Source organism: Bombus flavifrons, chromosome 3, assembly GCF_040668555.2.
Source record: "Bombus flavifrons isolate JBK064 chromosome 3, iyBomFlav1_principal, whole genome shotgun sequence".
Lineage (NCBI taxonomy): Eukaryota > Metazoa > Arthropoda > Insecta > Hymenoptera > Apidae > Bombus > Bombus flavifrons.
The window spans coordinates 13,641,993-13,663,227 of NC_138444.1; the positions used below are offsets into that span (position 1 = coordinate 13,641,993).

General features: G+C 37.1%; 1 protein-coding gene across 1 annotated transcript in view; it reads left to right on the plus strand.

Annotated features, from left to right (window-relative positions):
• The window catches only part of stet (stem cell tumor), a 498,916-nt gene that overhangs the window by 385,485 nt on the left and 92,196 nt on the right, over window positions 1-21,235 (plus strand). Inside the window, exon 6 of the mRNA XM_069132627.1 lies at window positions 8,797-8,914. Coding sequence (XP_068988728.1) covers window positions 8,797-8,914 — 118 coding nt within the window. The remainder of the gene's footprint in view (window positions 1-8,796; window positions 8,915-21,235) is intronic.

The following is a 21,235-nucleotide window of genomic DNA, read 5'->3' on the forward strand; positions in this document are numbered from 1 at the left end:
CGATTTACCATTTTTATTCTTTCTCCCCGCAGAAGTACGAAAACGACGGAACGATTCTGTCGGAGATGATTCTGTTCGCTCGTAAAACGTTCAAAAATCGATACGTTTAAGAAATCGTCTGAACGATCGACGTTTTCGTTGATCCGCTTTATGCACTTTCCACGCCTGTACGTATGCGGCCTTAGCTAAAACGGTATTGGTCGGCTTACATATTCTATTCCGCCGATACGAAATCTGCACGCGAGCTAGACGATCATCGAGAGATTCGATTTCCCCATCGCTTTGATCGCGGACCAGTAAAATCGGGTTTAAGGGCTACTGATCTGCTTAGATTCTTGTACGAACGTACAGTTGCAAGGGGATAAGAACGAAGGCGACTCTTACGGAAGCATTATTCCCTTTTTATGTTCGCATGTGTCTGTGCACTTGCGTGCACGTAACAACGAAGCTGTAAGAACACGTGACTCGCAATAAATCCAGCTTTTTCGTTGTACCGTTTAGCTTTATATAAACCTTGCTCTGGATCAGCTATTTACGTGTACCAGCGAAGATACAAGTTGGAGAAATTAATATCCGTTTTAGAGTGTCCTTTCCTTTTAACTCGCAAATCCTTTAAGAGTTGCCTTCTTATTTTATTTAATGCTGTTCTTGTAAATATCGTTGGAAGCTATGGTAAATAAATATTTACTGTCGACAGATAGAGATAGTATTCGATAAATGAGGTTACAGTATCGTCTCGACAGTCTGCGATAAATATAAGATGGTAATAAATGTAAGATATTGAAATGTTAGATCGGTGCACGGGGAACGTCGTTTCTGTAAACTTGATCTTTGTAAAATTGATTTCGAGTCACTCGATTTGCTTCTACGAAGAGTGAATTGTCAACCTTTGGAAATAAGAAGAATATGCGTAGAAATTACATCCATCGAATATATCGTGTTTCGAATTTTATTTCCATCTCGAAATCGCGCGTCGCGTTCACCAGCCCGATCAATTTTTACCTTACGTTTCTAATCTGCTGCGTAAAATTGGTACAGAAAGGAACCGACGAAATTACAATAAGCTCGTCGAACGGAACGTACGGGGACGGTAATCGAAATATGCTTCGCAGACGTAGTGAACCATAAAGTCTGCGCTCGAGATCGATTTAATATTTCGCGAAATACAGTCAAGCTCCGAATAACTTTAAATAACGTAACTAACTCCGAACGCGATTATCGACAAACATTGGTTTGGCAACTAAGTGATTGCGAATTTTGTCAATACCATCTAATGACAAAGTCCGCAATCACTTAGTTGCCAATCCAATATCACGTATACTTTTTAACGAATCCACCAAAACGCGTGTACAGTATTTCGATGATACTCGTTCCTTTCACTTATCCGGTTGTTCTCTACGAACACATGGGATCTACTGTATCAGAAACCTGTGAAACATCGTCGCCGATGTAATAAACTCGTTTGTATGAACCAAGAATCGCCGGTTCCAGGTGATTCGATTAATTCGTGGGCGGACGTGGTCACGAAAAGAAAATAGAAAAACGCGTACGAGGCAAAAGTAAAGAATCGAATTATCACGGGGAAGCTTTCGAAAGCATTTCCGAAAGCCTTCCGCTTGCGCGAACTTCAGGAACAGCGAAACTTGGCGATCACGGGATCGTGACAGCAGCAACACTCTCTCCGAGTAATTAAAGGCGATACAGGTTGACATAGTAGTTAAGGTCGTTACTGTCCTTACTTAGCTGTACCGCTGCTGGGACAATTTCTTACTTTCCGGTTGGTTGTCGCGCGAACAACGGATCTCCGCGTTTTATGGAGAACTCGAGTAACTAATTTGATTACGAGACTCATCCTTTTAACCTCACCGTGTTTCTAACTTTCTACACGATGCAGAGGAATTCGTAGTTGTAAGAGAGTCGATGAAAGAGCAGGTATTTTGACATGTCGCGTGAATTGTTGGTGAAATCGACGTATCTACGATGGATTCATGTAACGACGTTTCGTATGCTGATAAGAGGCAAGGAAATATTTTTTATCTACAAGGGAAGTTTTAGTACAAGGTATTCGTACGCTTATCGGTGATTCAAAAGCGCGCAGGCGTGCGGAGCACGCGTAATGTACAAAGATATACAAGATGTTGAAGGCATTAATTACCGTATCCATGGGACGAAACGAACTGCTATTTAGATTCCATTCTCTTCATCGTGTCTAGAAGGATATAAATTTGCATGAACGCGTAAAGGATATAGTAGTCGAAGAAGAAGCGTCACGGGGTATATGATGGAAGATGCATTCGTACAATATCGTGGTCGTAAAAAGAATCGATAAAAGCGAAGATATTTAGAGACGTAGTATATATGGTTCACGAAATTTAAATATTTAGATAACGACACGATAACTTTGTTGCGTTAGGTATCTATTTTGTCAATGGTTGACGAACTGCCGTCTCGGTGTATACTTCGATTTATCTTCTAAAGAAACTTATCTTCTAAAGAATCGTTTGGACAAATGGTAAATCGTCGAAAAGTATGCATCGACGAGTTCTCGTTCTCGCGGCGATTTTCCGCGTGCTCGATCAATTAGCCTGACTATTCGGCCATTGTGACGGTTAATAACGAAGGCTCGATATACCTAACCGATGCAATTAATCGGTATCCTTGAAGCAGGTATTTCTCTCTCTTTCTCTCTCTCTGTCTCTCTCGGCTCGTTCTCCTCAGGCTGTCTCATCTTGTAGCAGAGACCGTTGCAGAGAAGCGTGGCGGACGTCAAGCACGCCACCTGTGCTGTCGCGAACGGAGGAAGCGAGAGAAACAGAGTAGACGACCCCTTTCTCGTTTCCTTGAACCCAGGTATATCAGTCACATCGCTAATTGGAAATCGCTCGTGCGATCTACGGTGTCTCGAGGTGCGCTAGCAATTAGATGTGAGCCTACGGACCTGGCAGCCGCGCTCACAGACCCACTCTGCATTCGAGATCACCCGCTTTTTTCTCCCTTTCTTTCTTTCTTTCCTTCTTGCTTTCTTTCTTTCTTTTTTTTTCAGACCGACCATATCTCGCGTATCTGACCGTCTCCGTTTTCGCTGATTCCTCACCGAGCTGCTTGCTTTGCTTTCCTATTTCACGGCTACTTGCAACTCCCACCGAGAAGGACACCCAACCCACCAGGACTAACAATTTCGTAGCTCCTCTTATTTCTGTTCTCGCGTTTCATAGCGTCTATAGAAATTTAGAAACGTTCGCGACGATTTCTGCGACCGTTTCTCAATTTCAATTGGTAGAAAAGTGTTTTGCACGGATGCGCAGAGAAATGTTGCGAAGACCCTCTGATCAAGAACGGAGAGGATGTATAGCGAGTTGTTATCAGGATCGCGTTTGGTCTTTTATTGGTGGAAATTGAACAAACGTACCGTTGATATTATAGGTAACGAATGAAAACAATATCTATATATAGCGCAACTCGCTTTTTACAGATTAAAATTTACAATCTCGTTTGGTGATACTTTGTCTGGAAACGTAGCAAAAAGCGATCGCAAGATTAATTCCGAGTATGGTTGCGAAAACTTCTATTTTTATTTCGAATGATTAGCAAAAAGTGAAGAACGTAACATTTTCATTCACTTATCAACGATCGGAATTTTATGATTTACCAAGGTTTCATAAATTTAACGCGTTTCTTCGGGATAACCGGCGGCAATCGTGGCTCGCGACGTATTTCATAGAAGAAAACGCTGGCAATTTTACGAAAGGATTTGCGACAACGAGAAAAAGATATTTGTTCTCCTGTTACGCGAGTAACTACACAACCCGGTAACTGACCGCACAGTGCGGTTTGCAGCTACTACAACAAATAAAACGGTGTCACGATTCGCGTACTCCATGAACACTTAGGTGTTCATAAAACACTAACTCCCATCTCGCCCACACAGTTTTGTTTCCCTCTGTAAAATAGTTACTCGCTGTTATACGATTTCGTTATTACCGTATACCTTTCTAATTGTTTTGTAATTTAAAGTCCATAAATGTTTCCATAAATTGCTACAATTTCTCTGTTTTGCGCAGCCATTCTGTAACGTCTTAAATAACACTGTTTTACGAATCGCTTTAATCCACCAGTGTCAGTATTTTATAATTATCGTGGAAAAATCTAAAATACCGGGAAACGACGTTTTGAAAAAGAGTTGTGCGTTACGTGAAAAACGAAAATTACCCTGCGCCATATCCTGCATTTTGCAAACACGTTGTTCGCCGCTCGATCATGTTTTAATATTTAATCTAAGCAGCGTTGCAGCTGCTAACATTTTTAAAACAGACCGATCGTCGTTGAAAATGATAAAATTCAGCTTACGATTTCAACTGAATCGTTAATAACCGGATTGCGTATTCCACGCGAATTTACATCGCACAAATAGAAGCACAACGATAGAAATTTGTTTCACTCGTTAAACGTATCGTAGCTAGACAGCGGAGTTTCATGCAAATTCGTCTTTCTATGAACTTAATTAAACTAAATAGAATCTAGATAGAAATTGTTCTTATTTCTATACTCGGAGGTAAGATCAGAATAGTTATTATTTTATTGAATGGATAATCTATCACACCGTTCTGAGCAAAAAAAAAAAACCTTTATTGCACGCGTTTACAAAAAACTAGGGATAAAAACAAAAAGGCATCTTAAGCCTATCGATTAATCTATCGATTATAACTAGGATCATCCTGTAGTTACTATTTTTTATAACTAACGCATCTGCATATGGATGGCGAGCACGAACTCACGTTGTCATTTTCAACAGAAATTTACTTACTTATTTTCAATATTCTGTGTATTTTTGCATATTATGTCTACTTTCTACATTTTTCCAATTCTAAATCTCCTATAATCTCAATCCTAATGAACATACTACATTTTTAATAATCTGTATCTTACGTACGCGTACTCTGCGCATTTTTGTACCTTTAAATTTTCCAATAGTCCACAAATAATCTATCATAGTAATGGATACAGTCGTAAATAATCGATAAGAGAAACGTATTATACTGCCTGCAACTCGAAGTCGCGTCTCTATAAAAGATAAACAAAGCAACCATACCGCGAAAGCGTGCTTGAAAAATAATATTTCCCGGTTCTCGTCGGCCCCTCTTCATCTTGTAATTTGCTTCTCCCATTAGTATCACATTTTGACCCATTTCCATGATCTTTTTTGTCGCAGGCCACCCCGCCAGAACGTTTTCCATCGCTTTCTTGATCTCTGTATTATTCCGTAATTAGTCGTGGTTCTCATTTCTTTAATATCTCTGTCCTCCAACCTTTCCTCACTACCAACTGTTTTATTCGTTCTGCTCTACTTTTTCTCCTTGCCACGTTTCTTTCATCTTTCCCGTTAATTCTTACCTCTCTACCTATTTTTTCCCCCTCCTTCTCCTTTCTTTCCTTTTTTCTTTCTCTCTTTCCTCTAACACGCTCCATATAGCCTAGCTTCTCTCTAATTGCTCTTTTCTCGTCCACCCTCGTACGAGCGTCCTCTACCCTCGCTTCGTCTCGCAGTCGATAGAAACACGAAGGAGATGTTCATCTATGATACCATAAACGGTGTTATGGCTAGCGCGTTGAATTACGGGCCAATATTTCTTCGTAATTATTCCATGGAACAGAAGATCGCTATCGAGAACACCGGAGCATCTACGCGACCATAGTTTCTAAAAGAAACTGGTGTCTCGTTTAGTCCGTTTGTTGTTCTATCGTTCGTTAGAACATTATTCGTTGGAATACTATAGGAGATTGTAAGATAGGTACGGGGAAAAATATAAAATTTCTATCGTCTCAGTGATGGTATTTGGAATTTGTATCGTTCTAGTAGAATCGAAACGTCGTATTGTTTTGATAATATTATTTCTTTTTTCATAATAATAATATTAATATTCAAAGTTTCTACGATTGTCGTGAGTGAATTAACAAATGTTTAACCTCAGAATTTAGATTTTGTATTAGTCTTCAACGATAGAGTATTCGGAATTTTTGTCATTATAATAATAAGAATTCGGATGTTTTGTTCTAGCAAGTAGAATTTAGATTTCGCGCTATTTCTTATCTTATAATATTATAGAATATTAGGAATTTCTACCATAACGTACGTATTGATTTAAGATATAATTGAGATGATTTTAGATTTGATGTAACGAAGATTTGAGAATATAATTTGAGTATTTTGTAAACAACCATACGGTCAAATTATGTGGAATCGTAAATGATACGGTTGTAGATTCGTAGAAATGAAATATCCGCGTGATTTAAAAAATATCGCGGAGAAGATTAAGAAAAACGCAAAATGAAATATCAAATTTTTCCACTTCAGCAAGGCCGATACTATTTTATCGGATTCAGGAAAATACGTTTGATAAATGTCTTTCAATAATCTCAAAAAACAAATGTTACTATATTTCTTCGGTGCCCAATAGATATAAGATTTCCCCTTTTTCGATGTTCAATCAAGCTAATTGCGAGGAAATCCACGAGAAATATTGGTTCACGGCGCACAGTCGGGAAATATGAAGAACGTTTATGAAATACCACTTGATCGACGATTTAATTCACAGTGACACAGACTTACAGTTGAACGATCGCCTCAGAATAACGAATGAATAGGAAATGTTTGCATTCGTCTTCTCTGGTAGAACGATAGGAAATAAATAGCGGTATTCGTATCTTCCTACCTTCGAATTTTCATTCGACGATCGATCAACTTATTAATTACGCGTTTATCAGTAACCGTACGACGTTACTCGGTTCGTGCTTAACGTTGTTCTTCGCGTTTTGGATATTTTTATCTCTTCAAATACTTCATTTTTTTTTTTTTTTTTTTTTTTTTGAATATTTTATTCATAAAACCGCGTGGAATACACGAACGTAAAATCATATCGAATATCAAAGGACAGTTATTTCGTTGTTACAAGTATACGAGCAATGCTAAGTAAATAAATAATTTTAAAAATATTTTGTAATAATTATTTTGTCGCGTGAATTCGTTAAAAAGTCCAGAGATTCTCGAAATATATTCGAATTATTTTAGAATTAATTTAGAATTAATTTAGAATCTCGTGGCTCGCGTTTCTGATTTTGCTTTGTCAAAGTAAATTCATTGCGAGATATTCGAATACGTTGAATTTCATTAAAAACTATTCCATCGAGGTGAAAGAATGAAAAGGGAAGAAGGAAATTGGATGGAGGTTGAAAGGGTATCGAGAACACAGGTTCTTTGATTAAAATCCTATGCGTCAATGCAACAGTGTGCAATTAGTTAATCATAATTATTATTAATTATCGTGGAAATTCTCTTACAATGTCAAGGGTGTATGACTTGGAACAACTGTCAGATATCGACTGGTCGAGATAATGAGAAATCCTAGACGGCACAAGTCAGCCGTAATTGCGCGAAAGTGTTTCTCCTTTTCTTCGTGGCGAAGTTGAAATCGGTAAAATTAATTTCTCGTTATTTCGCTACCCCTGGCGACGATTAACGAGCGTTCGTAACTATTTCTTCGCGTGAAAATTCCTCCAAACCGACGATTAGTTCAGAGAATATCCCCGGGCCATTGACAGATTAATTCTCAAATACTTGGGTGAAAAAAAAGCTCTTAATGATCTCGATAATTTTCATAATTCTGCCTCGATAAATCCGTTGTTTCGTTAGTGCGGGCTAAGAACTTGGTGGTGTGAGTCGCGAGCTGTGAATTCTCCAAGCTTTTCTTTATGCTATTTGTTACAAGCTCGCGTTCCTTTCGTATCGTTTCTCGTATGCGAGTCGATTGCACACGCTTACGATGCTTTCGTATTCTTACGAATACGAGTAGAAAAAGGCAGCTTAAATAGACACTTGTTCCACTCATTGAATATCGCAATTTTTATTTTGAATATAACAATATTTTATATATTTTTTACATTATTAGTTCAATATCGTTGAATTCTCGATAAAAGCGTACAGAAGCCACAGTTTATTTATAAGTATCTTATAACCTCTTTTAACGAGGATTTTATGCTTTCCATTGAAATTTCCGAATCTCTAATTGCAATGTTCCATGCAGCGTCTATTGTATTTCATTCGTCAATATTTTTTTACGTAACGTTCATTGTTTATGGACATTTATTGTAATGTTTTAACGTTTATTTTATACATCGCAGATTTTTAAATACGATTGAAAATACCGCATTCAAGCTGATATTGGTTGACGAGTTTATTGTTGGTCAATAGATTTTTCGCGTTGGAATATCATCCGTGGTAAATGTATCGATTCATCGAGCCTATATTACCAATACGCGCGTTATAGTATTTTCGAAATATGATTTGTTTATCATTCATATTACAGAATGAAAAATGCGAGCAACTTTTGCTTCTGGTTTTTCCATACATCGATGTATTTTACCGTTTCAATGGATTGCAAATCAGTTAAAAAATTCTCTACGGATAATATAACAAATCAGAAATGCTTCGAACAATACCTTCAACTTGAACAATAAAATCTGCAAATAATATTTCGAGTCAATAAAATACAGCATCGAGAGCAAAAATGGAATATCTGAGCTACGTATTTTTCTTCCTTAATTTATTCCACTAAGCAAAATTCCAACGATTTGTTTGTCTCGAAGCAAACACAGCTAACTAAACTGTGATCCGCGGAAGCAACGTTTCGAATGTTAAACGTGGAAAAATTAACGCGCCAATGTGTCGAAGAGAAAACGAGAAACAGAAATGTAACCAAAGACAAAGAATAGAATCGATGAAAAAAAATTTCTTAATTGCAGGATGGTCCGCATGATCGGCGATGAATTCCTTACGGAAGAAAGGGACCGGAAATACTACGCCGACCATTACAGGTGTTGTCCGCCGCCTCTTTTCATCATTCTCATCACCCTTGTGGAGGTTAGTATAGAACAAACTATTCTCTGTAATTTAACCCATCCAACAATTTAATATCGTCGTTATATTTCCGCTGTACTTGCGTTTCGCGGTGATTAGCGCCGTCGTCGTTCAAAATGGAATAGAATGATAAAAAAAAAAAAAAAGGATAAGTTTGCATCGTTGCTGTTAAAACTGAACCGACGAAATTAGTCAAAATGAACGATATGAAATTTTTTGCGTCTTCGTCGAATTACTAAAAATATACAAACGTTCCTAGTTACGAGAAGATTTACTTTTATCGAAACAGGAACGTAATTACATCTATTCGTTTATTTCCTTCGTATCGTTTTAACTCTAATCGATTACGTGTAACGTATTTAACACATTGCTTACGGGTTACGAGATATCTCGTTTTTAGCAAAGCAGAACGTTGTGGCCGGGTCACGAGATATCTCGTTTTTATGTCTTTTTCGACCGAATCGATGACTTAAGCAACGAGAGACAAATGTTTTTGTTATGTTACCAGGGTAATGAAGCCTCGCGTATTCTTGTGACAAATGATCAGCAAAACAACCGAATGTTGACGTTCCAAGCAATAAAAACAATCAGTCGATATAGCCAGTACATCGGTAGATCTCTGTGTCGATCAAAAATGACTCTGGAAGCGCGTTTTGCGCGCAGAGCTCCGTACGCAATTTATAAGCGTTAAATATTAACACTTTGACTAAAATCGTAGTGTTTTAACACAGTGCATCGTTAAATGCAAGATTCGTTCTCATTTTTTTTTTATTGATGTTCTAATAAAAACGTTTAATCGTTCAATGGGGCACTTTTTGTTTCAAAGTATCTTCTATTTATCGGTTATGTTCAAAATGCCCTAACTGTCAACTTTCGTCCAATTTTGACAATTGTAAGAAGCTCGAGCGCTCCGATCATCAATGACCCACCGTGTCGTCACAGGAGAAACCGTGACCGGTCATATATCACCAACGTGGCAGTCAAAGTGTTAAGATTCATATCTACGTAAGGTACATATCGGAACTCTGACATTGTTAGTTCAAGCATACGTTTCCAAATTTATTTATCGAGAGAAAGAAGAAAAAAAAGAAAGAGAATGGAGATCCGTATTCGAACAATTTCTGTCTCTCTACCGAACACAACCATAATGCTATGAGATTTGAAATTCGCGGACTTTGATCACGCCGTGTGATCCGTTGACTAATGAATTTTTAGTGAAAATTACACAGTGGAAGGATGCGCAGTGACAAGCGCGAGCGGAACGAGGGCACTGGAACTGCTCGTGCCGCTGTTATTTATTAAAAATGCCTTTGATACGCGCGTCTCTTTTTCTCTATCGCGTTCGCTATCATCATGCTCCCCTTCCTGGTTCACCTCTCCGGTTCGAACACCGGTGTCGTTACTTTTATATCGTTGCGCGATTAATATCGCGACGACGATGGCTGTTCGTCTTTTTTTTCACGCGACTCTGAAAGAGTGTGCCGCACCTTTTTGCTTTTCACGCTGTCGCTCTAACCGCGTTATTAAATTTCACCCCTTGCGAATTTGTTTTCGCTCGCGTCCGAACGATGAGAAAGAAGGGGTGGGGGTGAAAGGGGCTGGGTGTGTAAAGCAAGGTCGTTAATTTTGGTTTACATTATGCGGCCAGATTCAGAACGACCGCGAGAACCGGCCAACTTTACGGGGCAACCTGTAAAATACCGTAAAAGTTCGTATAAAATGGCAACAACGAACGTTATGCCGCACCATGTTCTGTGACTTCATTCGAAATTGCTGCAACGATATACACTGTCGTTTCGAAACGCCATATTCAATCAAGATTAATCGATCAGAATTTTATACATATTCATGCAAAGTTCCTATGCAAATATACACGCGGATAAAATGTAACAACTTGTTACATCTATTATACTCGAAAGAATCGTAATTAATTTCAATTGCAATAATCACGCGCTGGCGTTGATAGTTCTCTCGTCTAAATTCTATCGAGAAGATCGAAGGTAATTTTTATACTCGCTTCAACGTTTTCGAATTTCATCGGTATAATCGCGACAGTCGTGTCTCGTTACGGTGCCAATGAAATTTCAAAATGTTTCGCATAACACGTACGATATGGCACGTGCAAGTTTTCTATCACAACTATTTAAATGCTTTCGTGACTGGGCCTGTTCATATGGACAAAAAGCCAATTGATTTCGTTATATCAAATTGACGAGATTATCGTTTTTGATATCGAACATATTAAAGAGTCGTTTATAGTCTGTCGGTTCAAACGAGATAATCATTTTTATATTATAAATATTTTTTATATGTAAGCGTGTCGTTATTTCGTGTAATGTGCCGGCTTGGTTACTCCCGCGGAACTACGTTGCAGCCCGATAACTACGTTATTTATATTGCACGATATTAAACATCCTCGTAAATGATACGAGTTTCTTTATTTTCGATCGAGTAAAAATCCGGAATAGGCTGACCAATGAAATTCCATTTAAACGCTGTTCCTTTGACAAATGTTTCGAAATTCCCTCGATTTCCAATACGAAGAGACGATAAAGAATATACAAAGGCAAGCATCGCGGTACGTGCATTAATAAGTAGAAAAATTGATTTATCTGGTACTTATTTGTCGAAAATGCTCGGTCCGGAGTTTGCTTAACCGAAATAAACGATTCCATAATTTCATACGTTTGCGAATATGTATCGGCCAAAAAGTTCTATTCCTTCTCGCTGTTTCGACTTCTCGTTTTAATTAGTCAGAGCTGTGCGTGTGTGTTTATGCTTTAATTAAATTTATTCCGTGTTCTTTACCATAGATATCGTTTAAACGCCTGATATAATCATCGCCAAATTATCATTGCAAATATTTAGAATTTATTTAAGCTTTTCGATACAAATACATTTTCGAGAAGCAAAGTAATTTTTTGGATTATGTCAAGTAGTTTTTTATGCTCGTTGCTATGTATTTTTCTACGTGCTTTTACGTATGGCGTATAGAACTGTGAGAATCATACTTCTCAAAGTTGAAATTACCCTAAGGCTAAATACTTGAATCATTCACCTGTACGTATCCTGACTTCAGTCGATATTTATATTTCCTGAATTGTTATCGAAACAAGTCTTCTAAAATCTAATCATCGAAAATAAAAAAAAAAAAAAAAGAAAAGGAAAAGAAGAAAAAAAAGGAGGAAGAGACTATCTCTTAAGTTGGTAGCGTCCTCCTATTATTCATGGGTTAGCCTTATTTGAAATGCTACAGTGACCGCGATAGACAAAGGGGGAGGGGATCAATTTCCTTGATTATTTTTCTTATTTTCGTGAAAATGATTAACCGATATAATTAGCCTTTACAAGGGTATCTCGTTTGTATGATAATACGCGAACGTGTAATCACGTTCTTTTGACGCGTGGGCGTGATGCGTGATCGATCGACTTTTTACGCGAGCAATTCGCACGCAAAGAATTTCACTTGGATGTATCGCAAAAATAAATAATATATGACCGGCCACGTCCCTTTCTCCGTTCGCGTCCACCAATTTTAGATAAATGCTCTTGATACAGGTATTTCAATGAATTTTTAACGAGAGTATTTTGCAACGATTTACATCGGTAGGAGCATCGCCGTTTAATTGGAAACGAAATAATCGACATCGGTAATTTCAATTCGCCAGCGCTAATCGCATAACGTTTCGAATATTTCGCTTAAAAATTCTTAACTCGCTGAATTATTTACTGGTGTACCTCTGCGTACATTTCTAACCTTCTCCATATTAAGGTTTAGTTTCTTAAAAAAAAAAAAAAAAAAAAAAAGAGAGAGAAAAGAGAAGAAAATTCATCGTCAAAGGGGAAAAAATCTGCACCTATAATGAGAAGAACAGACGAAAAACTGGGAAAGTTTCTATTTTCGATATTCGATATTCAGTCTGTATCGGAGGTTCCGCGCTGTTTTCAGAAACGTTCGGTTCTTCGAGTAAATATATCGAATTATCTGTTGATCGTTCGTTTCACCAAAAACTTCAAAGTATTTTACGGCAGGCGGATATTTGTCGAATTAATATTTGGACGATTGGAAGGAGCGCTCGCGAAATTGCTTTTCATATTTGTCGGAAAACACGTGATCAAACATTGAAATACTTTTCCTAACCGCATTCAAATTGTATAAATCGGGTACAACATTTGAGATTTTTGCAAATTTTTCCAGCTTCCTCGATGCTTTATATCTTTCATCGTAGCGTATTGCGAATGGCACGAATGTTGTTTCTGTCGCCTATAAAAAGAAAAGAAAAAGAAAAGAAAAGGAAAAAAGCTAGTGTGCAAGTAAATGTAGAAACATTGGAATTATTTCCTTTTGGAGACAAAATCCTCGGTTTCAAAAAGGTTTCGCTGTAAAAATGTGCTGAAGTTTGTTGATCCATCGTATCGTAAAAATTGTTAAGAAGTTAAATTGACAGAATTTCTTAAATACGGGACGAAACACGGGTCTCAGGTGCGGTGTGGATATACAGCAATCCTTTCTGATCGAACCACCTCGTTAATTAAATCTTCAAGAATACCCCACGGCGTGAACTCGCAACTCCAGAAGCAACATGTGCGCCTACAGAACCTGGATCAAGTTCCTAATGCTTTATAATTAAAATATTACGACTAATTGAAAAAAAATCGACTTTAGCTTTAAACGCGATTACGTTTAATCCACAAAGTTTCTACTTAAGTATCATATAAATGCTTCTTTTTTTATTTTTTTTTTATTATTTTTTTTTTTAACGTTTTATGTGTATTTGATTTTGTTCTTCCGATTATTGGAAACCATTGTCGGAGAAGTACAGAGAATCGATAAATTAAATCGCAGTACTCTACTCGCTTCATTGATATTTAGCAACAAAAATGGATTACCGTGGATTTCGTTAGATTTGCCGATCAACCTGCTGATTAAATTTCAATGTATCTGTCACCGTTAAATACGATTATTCGTTAATGAATTATTTGTACACCTTTCCTGTTACAATTTCCAAAATTATTCACCCGACAATTTGCACGACATTTGTCCTATGAATCGGGAAAATATTTAAATACCAAAAAAAAAAAAGAAGAAAAAATGTTAAAATGTTTTATCAAGTAAAATTCCTATTGGAAAGCTTTCTAACTTGATTTTTTATTTAATTTTAATTCTCTCGGTTCTCTCGGCATTATACAATTTTTTCTAATTATTTTAAATTTACTGCCAGAATTAGAATACGATTTTTCGCGTGTATCATTCTCAATTACAGTTCCATTAGCGTTCAATACGAAAACACGGTAAGAGAACGGTACAACGTAACTATCAAATTACTTGGAAAATTCACGATGAAACGTAAAATACATTTTGAAACAATCTATCTTCTAAAATGAGCGAACAAATATTCTAAAAGAGGCAGCCCGTCCATAGTTGCAAAAGGATTAAACGCTTATCGTATCATTAGCATCGCGCGTATAGATTAAAAATAAATATTCCTTTCCTCCTCTTTCTTTTTTTTTTTTTTTTTAATAAAAACGTAACAAGGTTTTTATCTCCACAACGTCAGTGCAGCGACTTTACTTTACTTTATTCGATATTTATTATTTGAAAATATTAATCGCGGCATTACTGTAAGAACTTGTTAGAGTTACATCACACACGTCCTACCTATACATATACCTACACGCAATACCTATAGAGGAGCTATAATTTTAAACGGGATTCTGGTTAATACCCATTAGCGATTGGATTAATACATGATTCATGCACGCCAGACATTGTCAAATTCGCCCCGGATCTAATTACAATTTATCGCGTTCCGCTTCTCTCTTTACCTTCGCTTTCCTATCGGAAATATCTCCACCTTTATTTGTCCATATATCATTTACAGCTTTGTGACGTATTCTTTCGTCTCACGTCCTCTACACGCGTCTCCTCTCTAATCCATCCGCATCTATCCCCGTTTTCATGTATTTTTCTTTCGCTAGTTCCGAGCACGTTCGATAAAATTTGCAAAATGATTTATTTAACAAAAAAAGTCTGTTATATATAGAAGAAAATTCAATAACTCTGGACATTCGCAAAGTAACAAGATAAAAGCGCTAAATATTTAAAGAAACAGGTAAATATCTACATTGCCGACTACTAGTATTAAAGCACCTATCCGTACTTGATAACAAATTGCTCTTATTTTATCGCAAATCTCTTACGCGTGCCTCGCAATGTAAAATACCAAATACAGTAAAATTTACTAGAATTTTTGCAATAAATGTAACCGATAGATGTCCCGATACTTGTGATCAATAGCGGTATATCGCGTTTACTAATAGACAACGCTCACGTGGCCCTGGTATTATCATTTTGAGCAGAACGTTGTCATCGAGTTCCTCTCTATCGTTGCACAAAAAAGTAGACAAAAGAAAGAATTTGTGTCTTTCCTTTCCTATTATACTGCATGTCGCCGCTTTAATTGCACCGCTTCTGCTTTCGTTACTTTGCATTTCTCTCTTTTTTCTCCCTCCTTCCCTCGCTCTTTCTCTCTCTGTCTCTCTCACTCTCTCTCTTTGTGTCTCGCGGTTTCATTTTCTCATTCACCTATTTCTGTTTGCTTTTTTCCCCTGTGTTTCGCCGACGTGCCTGTTTTCTCGTTACTCCTATTTCTCGTTCTAATAACTCCCTTCTAATAGTACCCTTCTGCGTTCGTCTGTCTTCCTCGTATCCCGACGTTCCCATTCGCGCGTCCATCCTCGACTCTCTGTCGCATTTGTTATTGCGCGAGCGTTTGCGTCCGTGTTTGCGCCATGTATTAATAACGCGGATATTCACTGCTGATATTTTACGCGTGTGCTCACCGGCTCATCGATCGCGAATGAGAGAGGAGAGGAGGGTATACTAGTCGGTTATGGTCGTAGTAATAATCGTAATTTGGAAATTTTCGCGTGTCTAATGTATTCTCAACGCGGTTTGTTCTATTTTTTTTTTTTTTTTTTTTTTTTTAATGGTAGAATTGGACGTTCGTAATTAGATCGCAGAGTTTCACAAAGCCAGCTGAACCCTTTGCTTTACCATTTGTTCTGTTATCGCGTTAAAGATTTTTATTTATCTTCGAAAAATGTCGTGGCCGATATAAAAATTATTCAGATATTATACGCAACTTGAGTCTAACGATCTTCGATTTTATGAACTCTAACGAAGTGTGCGATTGAAACGACATTACAGATACATTTGCAGCAATTGTGTAAAACGATGAATATGTCGTTGAAGAGATAGCGAAGTTTATGGAAGAAAAATTAAAGATGCAAGAGTATGAGACCTATGTATTGTCGTGAATATTTTGTTTGAAGAATTGAAATCTATCGAACGTAAATCGAAGAGGTATTTTTCGAGCAAATATTAGAGTATTCTTTCATTTCTCTGATAAAGAGACAAACATTTTATTACGGGCTTCTCAATTAATTATCCGAATCGGCATTCGTGAAAGCTCGGTAATGTTATCGTTCGATCCCTTGAAATTTTGCCAAAGTGTATTAATTTTACAGTTCTCTGAACAGAGTACAGAGTTCACGTGGCGCACAGAATCGTTTTTGTCCTAAATGAAATATTTCTTTTGCTATCGTTTCTTTCTTCTAACGTACAGATGCTTTTGCGATGTCAGTGTACATCATTTTGAAACAAAGTTACATTGCCAGATTAGAGGAAATTAAAATTGTATTTGGCAAGAATTTGAGAAATAAAGCTCGACGCTAGAATTATCACGAAACCAGTAAAAGAGGCTGGTGTCGCATATTTCGTCTTTCCAATTGCTAAAAGCACGCAAATATTTTTACTTAACATTTTTACAACGCTTACTTTTATTTCTTATCTGTTATCAGATAGAAACACGATTACATACGCTCGACTATTCTCGAGATATTGAATATTTGCCAGGGGAAAGTCAAGAATCTCGGCTCTAAATCCCGATGAAAATTATTTCGTTTTACTAGTAGTCTAAGGTAAATCTGTTCAATTGATCGTGCAATTTTCGCACACCAATCACCATTATCGTTGATAGGAAAGTAAATTCTAGCAAGATGGCCTGATTCCGTGAGAGGTCCGAATCCCTTCGTTCTTTCGGCCATATCGAAGCGTGTAATTTTTTTCTAGTTAAGGCCGCCGCGCGGAAAATTAGAAATTTAATGACCTGTTATTAACGTTGATGCGATCAATGCGTCGTCGAGTATCGTGACTTACAAGTTGTAAGTTATGGATTCGACGCCCGATTCGTGACGATCCCAATCCTAATGACTCGAATACAATTAGAGATAATACGTTGACATTGCGTGTACTCGTACAGCTTCGCATTAACCGGCGGAAATGCATAGAAAATTACATTTTCGTTTACAACGCGGGTCGTATAACGACCCTCGAGTATACTCTACAGGCTGTCGCAAAATACACCGAGGATATTCGGATCTGGACAGAAGCCAAACTCACCGACTCTATCTTTTGTCGATCTTTTTCTACTTCGTCGCATAAGTTGGACGTTGACCGTGTTCCATTCTTGAAAAGCGAATTATTTATTTACGCGAGTTAATTATCCGTTGCAACTAGACGGCATAAATAATTGGAGATTCCAAGCTAAATTCTACAAAACGATATTCGCAACTTCATTGTTTCTTTTTTTTTTCTTTGTTCTTTTTCGATCTACAGAGTCCCTCAATGCGGTTTCCGAATGACTCGTTTCTAGGCAGTTGCGACACCCTGTAGAATGTTGACTGTGTCCGTAAACAGACCAAGGGAAGAGGAAAAGGAGCAAAGAGACAGAAGAGAGAAATATTAGATGGATATCTACAATATCGTTTGAGTTTTACGCATAGCATAAGAACTTTACACCTGTTTGCGAGACACGCCGTTTACCAGCTCGTTAAATTCTTTTATACTCGATTCTAAATAAAATACCGATACTTCCCGTTGTTAAAGTTAAAATCACTGGTTTTAACAGGCTCTCTGTTGGCAACCGACGTCGATTATGTCGATGTCCTTGCATTAAACAGTTTTAAAAGCGATTTAAGCTCGCGCGCCAAGCGTAATTGCGAGCAGAGCTTGCCCGAACGGAGAATTAAACTTTTAAATTTTCACTCGAGAAAATACACTGTTGTGTTTTCCGACTAAATTTACGATAATTACAATTAACTTCCATTCATTTGTTTAGCGCAAAAATTCGACGAAATCGATACGTCGGTCCCTGAGATATAGAGGATATTGGTTTGATGATATGAAAAACAGGGTTCATTGAAATACGCGTACTTTGAACAGTTCAGGTTCTTCTTTCCGTAGAAGAAGATTATGTTGTCGAACATATACGTATTTACGCTTGTTGCATATCTATTATTCGTCGAACTTTCGTTATAGAGCAGAATAGGATTATTCGATTCAGCGAAGCTTTGATATCTTAGAATTCAAGCTCCGACTTTACACGGAATAATCAAACTCACGTACATTGTCTCAACACGTAAAATACCGAAATTTCGAAAGTTTTCGTCAAAGATTTCTATAATCTGCTGTCACATTCTGAAAACTGTAAATATAGTTACTAATTTCGGAGTAACTTCGATGCTACATGCACAGGTACACGCAAATTATTTGACGTATAATAGCTTCTCAATCGTGTGTACTTATCTGTATACGACCCTGCAACAAGTTTTTCATGAAACGTACGCGAAACAATCGAAACGACTGGGTATCGATTGACGTAGACAGATCGGTGGAAGAAAAATTTGAAAAATATCGTATTCACGGAGTGAGAAAGTTGGAAGGAAATTCAAAGGTAAGGAAAGGAAAGGCAAGATGACTCTGATGTATAAAATGATATGAATAAAAAACGAGGAACGAGGGAAGAAGGCGAATAGAAATCTGTGAAAGAGAAAAGTACGGGAAAACATACATCGGAAATAAAAACTGATTCTATATTTAACAATAACGGTGCTTGCTCCTATTGTAAGCAATCGTACAAAGCAGAGATCTATCCCTCTCTTTTATACCAAACATCCTTTGAAACAAAACAGCAGTAAGAATTTTTCAAACAAAAATAGGAATGACGAATTTTTAAATGAAATAACAATTAAAAAAAAAGAAATTGCGTTTGGTCGGAATCGCGAGGAAAGTAGTAAATACCTCTTGTTACAGCTTTCTTGTCTGAGCTTCTAATGAAAATTTAAACGACGCGTTTTGTCCATTTGTTGAAAATTCCATCGAAATCGGTTGCTGTTTCTATGAGCTACAAACGGTTAAAATTAACGAAAGTCGTAATTTTTTTACGGCTCTCGGCCTGAAATCTAAAGATTCTTACATCTTTAGATGCCTGTCGAAAAAATAGAAAAATTTTCCATTTTTCCAAATCTCTTTCTTTTTCACGCCGTCTAACACGAACTAATCCTTTCAACTTCTCAAAAATACTCGGGTCGTTTAATTGTCCTATTTTAAAAACGTTAGTCTGTTTTAACGAGCATGTGTTGATACGTGTATGATCTGTTATGTATGTGCGATATGAGCGTATGTGTTGCGGGATGAATTATGCGAGTAACTGTAGTTACGTACTCACGGACTCGTCCTCTTACGAGTTTCTATGAATTTTAAATACCTATCTTGTTTTATATTTAGACTATGACTAAACACTGTGAATGTTTTATAAACACAAATGAAGAAATAAAACTTAAGCAAAGATTTGTTTCACTCGCTAAATATTATAACGAATGGCATACTTTCCATATTGTATACGTATTTCTTTATTATGCGTATTCTATATACCTTCGCACTTTGAAATGTCTCATAGATGCATAATAATCAGTATCGATCATTTTTTTAGGAGAAATCCATAAAGAAATTTGACAAGAATAAAACTTTTGACGATATACGTGAAATCGGTTTTATACGAAAAAATGAAAATTATGATTCATCGTGTCTTCCTTCTGTATTCTTCGGTTAATAAAATCTCGTTTGTCGATAAATCCGATATTCAAAGTTACTTTTATAGAAAGTGAAATAAATAAGAATAATTTCTAGTAATGTCAGACTTAGAAAATTCAATGGCTTTTCCTTTGCCCTGATACTTCTATCTTGCTTATTTCGTTCGTTCGTAAAGCCTCGTAAGGTTTTCCACATTCCAGGCTGAACCAGAGCTAACTACTTCCTGGCCAAACTAACCTCGTTACATAGAAACGATATTAGAGAAACGAGCGTCACTCCATCGTTGCAATCTACCATTTGAAATACTGTTTGACCAGTGAACGAAGTATATTTAATTGGAAAATTAAGTTCGCTTGTAGCACTTCTCGGTCGTCTTGCGCAAAACAAAGAAACAAGATTCCTCGAATCCAGATGGGACACGGAAAACCAAAAGGCTTGATTAAACATTTTCAATTTACAAAAATCGCAATCCCGTTAGAAACTGCACAAGAAACAAGAAGAAAACGCGACGTTATTTCTATATTTCATGAAATTAAAAGAAGTTACTGGCAGATGAATGATAATTATCGAAAATTAGGTTTTATTATTTTTTCACCTCTGTGGCTGTATGACCAGAGACGTTCAATTTTTAATTTTAGCGATATTGGAAATATATAATTTAAATCGCGTAATTTCGCACTCAGCCTTCTCTTTTCTCCGAATTTTTATTTTTACAGGAACGTTATCTTTGCGCAGTCTGTGATACAGACGAAAGTATCCGAATGTCGCAGAACTTTTTTCCACATTTTTGTAAGTTTAGAATATGAAAGATGGACTGAGATATAAACGAACCAGTTTGCCCAGGAAGCGTAGAAAAATATAATTTGCCAACGCCAAGTTAAACATCTCGCATACTTCTTATGTAACGTAGCTCCCATCGACTAGAGACATTTACCTTCGTACGTTTACATTTAGCCCCATGCAAGCACTTGCCAATAATTTAAGTTAAAATCGCAACGTCGCAAGTGCCATTGGAAACGCTATAAAGCGTCGTCTTTTAACGGAAAACAGATGAAACTTCTTTATTACCGTCGTAGCGACAGGGTTCTATTTGAAAAACGGAAAAGTAAGAGAAGAGAGAGAGAGAAAACAAAATAATATCTGCATCAGTTTACGAAACGGGAAATTTAAACGGCAAGGGGCCAATATAAGGACGACGATCGAAGATCAAACAATTTCCTTGTCTGGTCTGGTCCTTCTCCGCTGCTGCATATGCAGGTTGAGTCAGACTATTGCCACGGGTTACTGCTTCTATACGGTTAACGATATTAAAAAGTGACGAAGAAAAAAATTGAATCAACTGACGATGTCGTGGAATTTTATCTTGTTTAATACGCGAAAAAGTACAG